Raw genomic sequence first — 12,862 nt, forward strand, 5'->3', positions numbered from 1 at the left:
ACGGAATAGCCTCCGATTAGCCAAACCCGATGCCCTGCCTGCGGGGGACCTGTCTGTCAGTCCGTCCATCCAGTGCAGCCCAAGAGCATCAGACATCAGGCTTTGGTATCTGGGTACCTAGTTACCACGGTGACGGTGAGGACACTCATAGGGCGCAATTGAGGAGGGTGCGGACGGGCAGTCCCAACAACGTAGCGCATCCCCCCCCCCTACATTCCACCTATCCGACGTGTCCGTCAGCTGCAGTCCCCAGCCATCGGAACGGCGCTAGCAGGCGCGCTCAGTTTCCGCCGTCTGCAGGACACTGTAGGGCCCGTAGAAGCAGCCCGAGTGGGCCCCGGGCCCCAGCCCCACCAGCTGGCGGATGGACTTGCACATGGGACAGGGGTAGTCAGAGAGGCCCTCGATGTCTTCGAAGGCCTTGTTGACGATGTGGTCGGTGCAGGCGCCGCAGTACAGGTGGCCGCAGGACAGGCGCTTGAGGTGGGCGTCGTAGGAGATGCAGTTCTGGCAGTGGGGCAACTCGGGCCCCAGGGACAGGGACCCCGTCAGGGAGCTGCTGCCAAGGCTGCCGGCCCGGCTGGAGCCCAGCTTTGTGGGAGACCTGATGGGGGGGGAGGAGGGGAAGAGGAGTGGATGAGGGGAGTAGGGGGTGACATAGCACTTCTCAAAGACACCCTGTTCGGTCATGAGGTCTCTCTCTGACAGAGTTTGCATGTGAGGGAAGGATATGAGAGCAGAAATGTGTCGGTTATCTATTTTGCATGTAGTATTGAACCTTAAATGTTTAAAGGTAAGATTTAAACATACAAAAAAAATGCTTCTATGCTATGCTCTGTTGAGGATGTACTTAATGTGAGAGGGAAAATGAGCAAAAAAGGTGACTGTGACTATGAATTTTAACTGAATATTAGCCGATTTATTAAAGTCAGTGCCGTGAACAGAATGTGGAATGGGTTAATTTGGCTCCAGACTAAACGTGGCGTTAATGAGCAACACAAAGACGTCGCTTTTTACTAATTCAAAGCCCAGTTGTCATAACAACTGAAATGAACCGATAGCCCTTATCCTTCGTTGTTAGACTATATATAGTACATATATGCACCATTAAAGCTATCATTAAAACCGACCACGGTTATTAATCAGTGCGGTTGTTCTTCCTTAATTAATTCAATAACGGATCCATGTCTAACGTTACATAATCCACAGGGCTATTGGTACGGACCCCCAATCAATATCCAATATGAAATGATCTTAGCCTATTGCAAAAAATAGACTATGGCCAACACGCCAGGAAACATTATTCTGATCACACATACCTCGAAGTTGAGTCCTTAAAACAGTCGAAGCTGAAGGCAGCTAAGATTCTCCAGAACAGATCCATGCCGCTGCATCTCATGGTCCTCCAGCCAACACTGGAACCACCTGGCGTCTACGGCAGGCTCCCCTAGCCTCGCTCATATTGTAGGACAATAAAATAGTATTTTGTTGCTCCCGAGCTCAAAAACCTCGTTTAAATGTATTGCATATGACAAAGTAGGCCTAGCGCAAATAGGCAGAATATCTACGCACGTAAACAAAGCATCAGCCATTCATCACCTTCGAGGCATGTGTAGCGAATGGCGGGATGATCAATCAACGACTCGATAGATCGCGCCGCCATCCACGCACCTCAAGCTCAGACCCGCGGACGCGTGGAGACAGGACTGAACGCAGGAGGCGCAGCTGCGCCAATTACTGCGCGTCAATCAGTGGGCGCCTGACTCCACTTCACCAATGAGCTACAACTGGAGCACATGCTTTCCTCCCCTCGTTGTATTCCTACGATATTCTTGGTCATTGTGAGTCGATACATTTTTTAATTGTTCCTTTTATAAACGAACTAAATGAATGTCGTGCTAAATGTACCCTGCTTTGGTCACACACACACAATCAACCGGATCAAATGTAGCCAGGATGTTTTTCATTTGTGATAATGCACCAAATCACCACTGTGGCGACATAACTTGTATATCCAAGATAAGATGATGATTGATTAATGATTAATACCTAGGAGGCCCTTCCGACAGGAACATTCTGAAAGGTTATGGGTCATTTGAGCCCCGAGGGGTTCGACCTTGGAGGATATGTCCATGCATCGTTTATAAGCAGGTGAAGCCCGTCAGTAAAATGGGCCAACGTATATAAATCATTTTGAAATAGGGGTTGTTTTAAGTGGTTTAGTAAGTTATTAGTTATTATCTGTCCGAAAGCTGACTATCCTGTAAAAAAAAACAAGTACAAAACCAGGTCCTCAACCACACAACCAGGACTATGTAAAAAAAAACAACGTCAGGGGCACGTAACGTGTGTCCAGGGATGACATCTAGCGGGCAAATAAATTAGCGCAAAAGTGCTAGAATAGGCACTTTGCGTTTCATTTTTTTAAGCATACTCAAAAAATGTCCTCAGGTGACACACTGAACCGAAGCCAAACGTGTCAATTACAGGTATTGTCAGACGTGGTACAACGAGTGTCGTTTTGTTTTTCAAAGCCGCAGGGACGTGGGCCTACTTTGACTGCTCTGTTATATGCAAATGTTGCTGCGATTCAGAGGACGGAAAGAGGGAGGAACTATGCATAAGTCTACTGTACGTGTCACCACTTGTGATCAATGGGACGCGGAAAGAGGCTGCTGAAGTTTACTTCGATACTGTCTCCTGCTGATATAACTCAAGGTTTTAAGTTTCCGTGGCATCCCGTTTACGCTTACTTTTTCACCTGCCAGGTAAGTTTGCAAGGCAGTTTTCCGTGTTGTTATTTGTGTTCAGTCGGCAGAGTTTGTAAAGCTGTGAGTCTCTTGTGGGGTGCTCAGTTACTGTTCTGCGTTTCGTGTTTGGTTCTGCTCTGCGGGACTAACGGTCTGGTTTGGTTTGGTTTACCCTCAGCTATTCTGGCGACACTTTCTATGATTTCGAGTACCAAACTTGACGTAGTCGCAAAAAAATAGACTGATAACCTAAATGTTCGAATCGATCTGATTACAAACTATTAGTGGTTATTGTATGGCATGAAATGAAATGGAATCCAGTATCAATTTACAAAAGCTGCTACTTTAAGTTTTTCTTGTGTTAAAACGTTCAAACGTTATACTCGCATTAAGATTAATGCAGTTGTGCCCCCCTCTGTACAGCGGATATCAGCGGAGGGGTTAAAGGTGACTCCCAACGGAACAGGGCAGCCTCCTATGCTCCTGAAACCAGGACAGCAGCCGACCACAGCCCCCCGATACGGCACCATGACGCAGCCTGGGCCGGTCCAAGCCCTGCCGCCGGACCAACAGGAGGAGGGAGACCCGCTGCGGCTTGACTTTTTCAGGAAGCTTGGGTTCTCCCCGATGGAGGTCCATGCCACGCTGCGGAGGCTGGGCCCCAGCACCGACACCAACTCGGTCCTCGGGGAGCTGGTGGGGAACAAGAGCCACCAGCAGGCCGGGAGCTCCTCTTCCCCCAGCGTAGCCGACGCAGACCAGAGGTCCGCCGCAGGCCAAAGGGACACGCTGGGGCCCGGGGGGCGTCCTGGTAGTAGGGCGGCATTGGGGGGTACCATATCAACCCCCTCTCCTCCCCCTCCTCCTCCCCCCTCAGCAGAGGAGGGGGGTGACGAGGAGGACGAGCTGAAGGCCGTGGTCATCGACGGCAGCAATGTCGCCATGAGGTGAACTCAACTTTCAAACTATAAATTCCTTCATTCAGGGTTTGGGTGATTTCAGAGTCCATCGTTGTGTGGTGCACGCTGCCATGGCAACAATGTCAATTTTTCTTTTATTTTTATTTTATTTGATCAATATCACTGCTTACAACAGCATCAGTAAAACACTGAAAGGTATCCAGGCTCATGTACAATTCTTATTCAAGCAAAACTAACTAGTTTATAAATAATCTAAGTGTTAGTGAAAACGCAGATTCTCTATAAAAAGGCGAGTTCCTCTTCAATCGCCTCAGAGGCAGCGTGTTCAGCAGAGCAAAGCGCAGCAGAAGTTATGAACCATTTTGATCAAGTTCTGCGTTTCCTTGGGTTGCGTTCATTGCCTTCCTTTCTACATTGAAAGGTCAACACTTCCACAGACAGAGAGAAAATAAAAGACACAAAGGCCCACCGTACTAACATCTATTCTACTATTCTTAATACCCCCGGGCCGTTGAATGGTCAAACCCACATGGGACCGCAACAGGCCCAGAGCTGAACATCAGTCCATCCATCAAGGGCGTGAGCGGTCGTGCCCGTGCGTGTTCAGCATAAGGTTTCCTCCACAGTATGCAAATCCTGAGCACACACCCCCCTCCAAACACCCGTCTGTTGTAAGAAGCAGAGCCGTTCCGCTCAGTCTCCCATTACGTGACTGATCCCTTGCTCCCTCGCGGGGGAATTTGTCTTCAACGGACCGACTAAATATGCACAAATAAGGGTTTAGGACTGGAGGATACATTCACTGTGGGAACATTTACCGGAGCCTGGGTTTTTTTGTTTGAACAAAGAAAAAGATTGAAGAAGTCGTATACACCTGCCTAAGCTTGTGTCATCCGTGGTTATTCTCCAGAGATCCTCCATGAATGTGTTGGATATTGTTTGTGAGCAGATATTGAAACTGTAGCTTTAATATCTGATTGGAAGTATGTGACTCTAATCTCACATCATCCATCACCTATTTACCTCTGACCCAGCCACCACAGAAGCTGACTCACATCAATTCAATTTATTGACGCTCAGGTTTTGTGGTTTCTGGAGGTGAGAAGTCTGTAAACAGTGCCAAGAACAACTCATTTCCTTTCAATTTAATAATTGCCCCTCTCCTTTTGTTTCTTTTCAGTCACGGAAATAAGGAAGTGTTTTCCTGCCAGGGTATCCTGTTAGCCGTCAACTATTTCCTGCTCAGAGGACACACCGCCATCACCGTGTTCGTCCCTTCGTGGCGCAAGGAGCAGCCTCGTCCCGACGCACAGATTACAGGTGAGGTCGCACCACGCCCCCCCCCCCCCCCCCCCCCCTTACCTGTCCCACAATCCCCACCCCATATTTGTGGCTGCAGACCCCAGTCTGCCCTGTGTTTGGCATGGCTGGACTAAGATTCGGCCTTTACCCTCGCGACAACGGCATTAGCAAACATGCTAAATGCAGTGGTGTACATTGTACCCGCAGTCTTATCTGCTGGAAGACTTTCCCATTGGGTTGTGCGGTTCATGTTGTGACATCACATTGCAGACAGAGTTTATTTTAAACAAACCCGGTGATTGTTTGCCATGCCCTTGCCTGCACACAACACAAGCACATTCAGTACATTCCACTCTTTCAAATCTATAATCATACACTCCTTTAATGTTTATGTGTCACGTCTGGCAACATTGATCTAGCTAGTTGATATACCACACACACACACGCACACACACACACACACACACACACACACACACACACACACACACACACACACACACACACACACACACACACACACACACACACACACGCGCACACACACAAACTATAATGTAGGTAATGGACATAGAATGTACCATTGACTGGAGTGTGACCGGAGTCCAATGTGTACTGATACACATTGGACCTGTTTATGTCACGACAAAACACTTTCAAAACTGGGTTGGACGCGGAGTCATCAACTTCTCTTACTCCATTCCAGGAAATAAGGTTCAACTTCTGGGGAAAAACCCCGCAAGGAAGTAAAGCTGTTTTATTTTTTTGACACGCCCAGCTTGGCGGACTGAGTCTGCCAGACTGTTAGACTCTTCGCGGCACTTGGTAATAATAGCTTCACACCTTCCTCAAACGCCATCTACAACATGGGTCAAGGAGCTCTGGAATAAAATAATGAATTAATAAATCAATCGAATACAAGACATCAATTCAAAACACAGCTTAGATAGAAGCCATATAGCCACTTGAAACCCATCAACAACTGATTGCTCGTCAATCACAAATCCGTATTAGAGAACCAGCAGCAACAGTCGATCAAGCGCTAATGGTAGAAATTGTTGACATGTTTAATGGGAGAGGAAGAAAACGCATGACGCATAGCGCACACACTCACGCACCCCTACGGTTGCATTGTCTACAACCAACATGAACACCATTGTTTGTTCTGATTACGTAACGTCTCAAATATGCACTGTGGCCTGCTGCTCCATTTCTGCGTGTGCAATATCAAGGGTTCAAAACAAAACGTCGCACAGCCGACTGAAGAGGAACAATCCACCCTGAGCTGCAGCAACACAAGAAGAGTAACCAATCTTCTGAAGCACGTGAAGAAGTACATAAGAGGACATTGTTGGGGCGTGTGGCGTAACAAAGGGGCATGCATGATTGTGTGCTGATGATGATGATGGTGATGATGTTTCAGACCAGTACATCCTGACGGAGCTGGAGAAGAGGAAGATCTTGGTGTTCACGCCGTCGCGTCGCGTCGGGGGGAAGCGGGTGGTCTGCTACGACGACCGCTTCATCGTGAAGCTGGCGTACGAGCTGGGCGCCGTGATCGTGTCCAACGACACCTACCAGGACCTGCAGGCGGAGCGGCCCGAGTGGAGGAAGTGCATCGAGGAGTGCCTGCTCATGTACTCCTTCGTCAACGATAAGTAGGTCCCAGCCGCTTCACGCCTCCTCGCTGTTCTCACGCTGCGGTTTGTTTTTAGGCGTTTTGTTGGGGATGTAAAATTTATGTAAACATTGCGTCAAAGTTAAATATTTGTTTACCCCCTTTAAGCTGGTTTTATAATCCCCTTTTTTTTGTAAATTGTACTATTAATTTGTGTACATTTGTATAAATGTGAGTATTTAATCAAATGTAATATATATACTGAGCATTTCCTTTTTGTGTCTCTGTTCTGGTTTCAATATCAATTCCCCATTATTTCTTATGCAATCCTGCCTTCTGCTTTCTGTTTCCTGTTTATAGGTTTATGCCCCCTGATGACCCTCTAGGGCGCCATGGCCCGAGCCTGGATAACTTCCTGAGGAAGAAGCCTCTGGTGTCTGAGCCCAACCGACCCCTCTGTCCTTATGGTACGACCCAACCAGAGACCATTTCACCTGATCCAGAGTGCTCTGTTCTCATTCTTTACCTGCTCTGTGAAGAGCAGAACAGCAGGTCGTTAGGCCTCATAGGAAAATATGTTATTGCTTCAAGGTTTTACTTTAAAGTTGCAATCTCTTGCAAAAGGTTTTCATGTGAATAAATGTCTGCTAATTCACTGTCTATTGCCGAATTACGTAAGACAATACTGATTGAGCCTATGGCCCACTTATGAAAGTCCTTGCATTTGCATATAAATGTCATGACCTGGTTGACGGTGGAGACACTGCTTGTATCTCTGGAAAAAAGGAAGGCAAAGAAAACAAAATGGAAATCTTTGAGTTTGCCACTTTAAAACAACAAATTAAATGAAATCCCATCTCAACTCTTTTGTGAATTAAACTCTGCCTAACTTAGTCTACTTTAGTATTTCACATATTTTGAGAGATTTCTAAAGCCATAAGCAGCTGGTGTTTTGGACTTTTCTTATTGACAAATATCAATAATATTAAAAAAAAATCAACCAATCTATGAATCCACCAATCATTGCTAAGCCATTGGACTTATTACATATTCATATTCATATTCATGTCCTGTTCCATGCAGATAAGAAGTGCACCTATGGCATCAAGTGTAAGTTCTACCATCCGGAGCGGGCCAACCAGGCCTACAGCTCCCTGGCCGATGAGCTGAGGGAGAAGGCTCGCATGTCCACTCCCAAACCCGAGGGGAAGTACCGGCCGCTACCCAGGGGGGCCCCCTTCACCCCGGACCGGGCGTCCCACCCGGGCTCCCTGGACCTGGAGACGGAGCCCTGGCCGTCCCTGGTGCCCCGAGGCACAGCCCATCCTGCCAAGGTAACCGAGAACTTCCTGATCTGCCAGGAAGGTGGCAGGACCACCCAGAACCACACCTCTGCCACTTGGGCCCAGAAGGACTGGCCAGGCCCCGCCTGTCCCTCCCACCACCCCAACTCGGGCCTGTCCCAGGACTCGGGCCTGGGCTCCTACGAAAGCCAGTTCTCAAGCGACGGCCACTCGCCGTGGTCCAGACCCCCGCAGCCCTCAGTGTACCTGGAGGGGCCCGGCCCCCGCTCCATGTGTGATCGCTGCCCCCCTGCTGAGCCCTCCGCAGGACACTCCCCCCGCTGCTGCTCCTCCTCAATCTCCTCCGCCTCCATTCCCAAATACGACACCTTCCCGCCCCATGCCTACCCTCCCAGCATGCACCAGTACTACAGCCTGCCAGGGCACCCCCAACAGAGCAGACAGCAGAGCCACAACCAGCAGCAGCAGCCTAAGTACTGGTCGGTACCCCACGAGACCAGGGGGCCCTGGGGGGGTCCCTCCCAGTCCGGGGGCCAAAGCTGTGCGTACCGGAATCCCGTGTCTCATCCATGGGCACCATCTCAGATGAGTTCGCCAGCCTTTGACCCAGATAGGCTTGATCTCCGCAAGAAACTGCAAGCCATCTTTAACCCTTATCAGGTAAAGATCAAATTTCAACTACACATGGCTGTTATCTTTATTGCTACCGTAAATTTATCTGTGGACAATCAAACTGATATTTCGTGATCTATATGTTGTTTGTATATTTGAGCTAAATATATTGCGTGTTATATAAGTGTTTATGTTAGTGCTGTTATGATAGTTACAAAACAGCAGCTACAAAATAGAAAGGGTAAAAACCTTGGGAATTAAGCAACTCGTTCAGGGTGGCCTACACAAGGCTGAGGACCTTGGGGATCGAACCCAGGACCTTTTCATCTGCTTGTCTACCAACTTGACTCCTGGACCCTGAATCAATGCTATCTTCAACTTCTCCTGTCAGGTGGATGTAGTGATGGAGATGTTCCCATACCTCACGGATGCCCAGAAACTGGCAGCAGAGATCCTGAGGCTCAAAGCTCAGGGACAGGTCTTCTGATCTTCTTCTCCAGATCCACCTCCAAGATTCAGGTGACCTGTGATAACCTATGATGACCGTCAGTTCATCCATCGCTTAACGACGGCACGTAATTTCAATGGACCACAAAGGGCAATTTAGATTTAGACTAGAGAAGTATCCTAATATATTTTTCTTAATGTATTTTATTGTGTGTTTGATTGTGACACCAAATATGTGTTGGCGTGGCATAACATTTCAACCAATAACAACACTGTTGGAGCAGTGTGTGTCCCCACGATTGCCAATCAAATCCACCCTCGATTTTGCCCCGCCCTCACATGCTATTTTTAACCCTTATATACACCCTGAATGACATTTCTTGGTGTGTTTAATAGCTTTTTCTATTTTTTCTACTCGCTCAAAAAGTCGAAATGCAACATCTATGAATGTTGTCTGTTTCAGTATGTCGTGGGAAACTGCCTGTGTATTTGTATATTTATGTTTACATGGGGGACACGGATGGATCTGTTCAGGATCTAGTTATTGTTTAATTGTATGACACTTGAGTCAAGTTATCCATGTTTAGGATGAGATTGTGCTTCTGAACCGCCCGTGCGTTTGGAGATTTGACTGTTGATGCATATTGTGTCTTCTTGGCTGATGTTTGTATAACTGTTTATTCCTCAAATGATGTATATGATTTCTCTCTGTCCTCATATCGTACGTTGTCTGCTGTACACATCTTTGTATCAAAATGTGACATGTACACTTTAATAGGAGGGTACATACACACAGCGTTTGTTGCAGGATGAGCTGAACCATGATTTGCATTTTGGAGAGCAGGATGGAAGTTTTGCTTGAGGGAGTTTTTTAAAGCCCTGTTTTGTGCTTCAAAACTTACTGCCAGATGGTATTACTACACTTTTCATCTTTTTTTTTTCTCGTGCCGTTCTGTCCTTCTTTTTGATATCTATGTTCTTCTCTGTATGCATTCCACACAGAGACCATGTCAATATCAAAGATTTATTATAGAATGTAACATTTATGTTAAGATTATTAGATTTACCGATCAGAAATGGTTATGAGGTGTTCTAGGGCCTTGGGACTAGTAACCATTGCATCCACTGAAGACCAGCATAAACAGATTCCATACATTTTTTTCCCTCAGATTCAATCTAATAATATTCTTGCTTAATAAGTATCGTTGATTGGGCAATCAATATTTTATATATATTTAAGGGCCTCCCGTAGTTCTTGTCTTCAAGATCATGAATTATCACTTTATTCTTATTATTGGGAGTTAAAGTGAAAGTGTATACTTCAAGAGTTGATAACTGAAATAATTAAAGATTGTGGTCTTAAATGTTTGTGCTGCTTTGATTGATGCCGTGATTCTTCGGTTAGTTCGTTACCTTTGGTTGCAAAGACTTCCATTGTTGTTCAAAAGTTCATTGCACATCATTTGCTTTGGTCAGGTTTATGGTTGAATTCAAATGGGAATGGGCTGTTGTCTAGGTATCCTACAAGGATGTTCTAGGTTGCGGGTATGCAGGTGTTCTGGGTTTCCCTCAAGGAAACCTAGAACACCCGTACGCATCGGGCATTGCTATAAGGAAGTATCTTGTAATGATTAACTTTATCGAGAAGGCAGTAAACCACTTCCTGAAACAAGCCCCACAACAACAAGTCAATGTTTAAACCTGTCAGGATTTATTTGAAATCTAAGTATTCTACAGAAACTTTGAAATAAAGTACACAAATACATGAGAGAGAAATTGGCCAATTCAATTAACATAAGAACAAACAATGCAAGAACACATTTCTTCATTACCTGCTTGCTTGTTATTAACGTTAAATCTGAACCAGATAGTTTCTATTGCAAACCCTATTCAAACACTACTAATCCCACATTTTCACATTGACTGACATTGAATAGCAGTAACTACCAGATCTGACAAACACAGACCAGATCCAACAAACACCGACCAGATCAGAGCAGTTTCGATCAGATCAAACCAGTAATGAACAACTAGGTACAGTAATCACCAGGTCACACAACCAAACAAAAAACCAAATTAGACCAGTACAGACCAGATCAAACAAGTAACGCCTAGATCAAACTGGTAAAAATCTGATCAAACTGGTCACAACGGGATCTGACTGGTTAAGACCAGATGAAACCAGTACAGACCAGATGAGACCACCATATCATGCCAGTACCAAACAGATCAGACCAGAAATAGTATGACCAGATAAAACCAGTATCCACCAGATCCGAACCTCAGCCCAGTTCCAACTAGATCAAACTGGCACCAACACGATCAAACAAGTACATAACAGATCAAACCATTACAGTCTAGCTGAAACCATCCCGAGGATATCAGGTCCAGAGACAGCCAGATCAGGTACAGTCCATGTGTCAATTCTACTCCCAGGCCATCAGGAGTTTGCTGAACGGCACAAAGGCACCGTAGCCTGGGTCGCTGGCCAGAGGAACAGAAAAATAAATACAAAATATATTCAGCAACGACTCACAATTGAATCACACATTGCAATTGAAATGCAAAGACAACGAATTGGAATGTAATGTTAAATCCAAATAAATTAATTTGCAGTGTTAGAACCAGTGGTTATTGTGGTTTAGGTGCATTGTCCTCACTCTGGGTATATTTGCATAGACACTTCAAAGTAAAAGTATGCACGGCATGCATGTTAACTTAATCCCAGGGCAGGGCCTAGAGCTGCTCTTGGCCTTTCACCAGGACAAGATATATTACACTTCTTGTTTAGCGATAACCAAAACTTCACTCTATAGAATATGCAAATAACGGAACAGGGCATCAGGAAGAACACAAACAAATGTCAGTGAGGTCAAAGGATCTTGTAATGTGGGCCATTTTAAATCAGCTCTTAAATTGTGCACATTTTTCTCTCACTTAAATGTTCTGCTAACATAACTCTTCAACCCCAATAATGACATGATTGCAACTGGAAGCATTTAAAAGAAAAAAAAATCCTGAGAAGTCTACAAAGTGGCACTCATAATGACAAATTGTCGCCTTTGTGTGTATGAACACAGTTCCTTGAGACACACGACGAGATGGCTTACCATTGGAAGTAGCTCTGGCCTTGATGGCTGCCGTCTTGTCGTGAAGCCCGATCGGGGCTGGCCAGCTCCACCCCCAGGCAGAGCTCCGCCTCGCCCTGCAGGCAGCCCAGGTAGCGGACGGTGCCGGTGCTGATCCGACCGGAGGGAAGCATGACTCTGACGCGGTGGCCCGGCTGCAGGTCCATCGGAGAATGCGGTGCAAAGCATCGACGACCCGCCCGCAAGCTTCTCCGTGAAACTACGCTGGGAGAAAACCATCGATTCTTCTGTTAGCTCGCCAATTATTCTGAAGCTGCTTGAAAAGGCCACAAAAAACACAGACGCCCAACTGTAGAGTGATGGCCCAGGTTTAACATGACACAGATTTAACATGTTCTAACATAACATATTCGACAACAGGTGTGGTCCACTGGGCCGATGTTGGTCTTTATTGGAGCAGAGTGCAAGCAACATTACATTAAAGTTTGGAGTTGAAGTGGCTACCTGATGTTTGAAGACATCACCGATTCTGTTCTGGAGCTGGAAGGGGCTGTGCAGGAAGATTGATCATCCCATAGGCTGCTGGGGCAGGGGGAGCTTGTCAAACTCGCCTTGACCTCCAAGTGATTTGTTTGGGTGCCTGAGAGTTTTGGGGGGTTAGATTTAGATTAGGCATCCGCTAATCATGCTGTTTCATATTGCCAATATCGGTTCCGATTTTCTAGAACTTAGATGATGAAACGCTACCCTTACGGGTCAAGCCTTTTCTCAACAGTAGACATGCAGACGACTATCTCGGAATGAGAAGTAATTGTACTCT

General features: G+C 46.3%; 1 protein-coding gene across 1 annotated transcript; it reads left to right on the forward strand.

Moving 5' to 3' along the window:
• The first annotated feature begins 2,634 nt into the window (after nt 1–2,634).
• zc3h12aa (zinc finger CCCH-type containing 12Aa) lies at nt 2,635–10,310 on the forward strand. The gene is made up of 7 exons (XM_079744922.1): nt 2,635–2,768; nt 3,174–3,697; nt 4,851–4,990; nt 6,396–6,630; nt 6,951–7,057; nt 7,674–8,554; nt 8,898–10,310. Exons 1-7 carry the CDS (start codon nt 2,655–2,657, stop codon nt 8,991–8,993), a joined length of 2,097 nt encoding a protein of 698 aa, XP_079601048.1. The 5' UTR covers nt 2,635–2,654; the 3' UTR covers nt 8,994–10,310.
• The last annotated feature ends 2,552 nt before the right edge of the window (nt 10,311–12,862 follow it).

The sequence above is a fragment of the Pollachius pollachius genome (genome assembly GCF_949987615.1).
Source record: "Pollachius pollachius genome assembly, chromosome: 1".
Taxonomy (NCBI): domain Eukaryota; kingdom Metazoa; phylum Chordata; class Actinopteri; order Gadiformes; family Gadidae; genus Pollachius; species Pollachius pollachius.

Excerpts from the sequence above, each read along its gene's own strand:
- zc3h12aa (XM_079744922.1), top strand. The coding sequence starts at position 2,655 with ATGGGACGCGGAAAGAGGCTGCTGAAGTTTACTTCGATACTGTCTCCT. Across the intron at positions 2,769-3,173 it reads CTTACTTTTTCACCTGCCAG|CGGATATCAGCGGAGGGGTT; the intron begins GTAAGTTTGCAA and ends CCCTCTGTACAG. Across the intron at positions 3,698-4,850 it reads GGCAGCAATGTCGCCATGAG|TCACGGAAATAAGGAAGTGT; the intron begins GTGAACTCAACT and ends GTTTCTTTTCAG.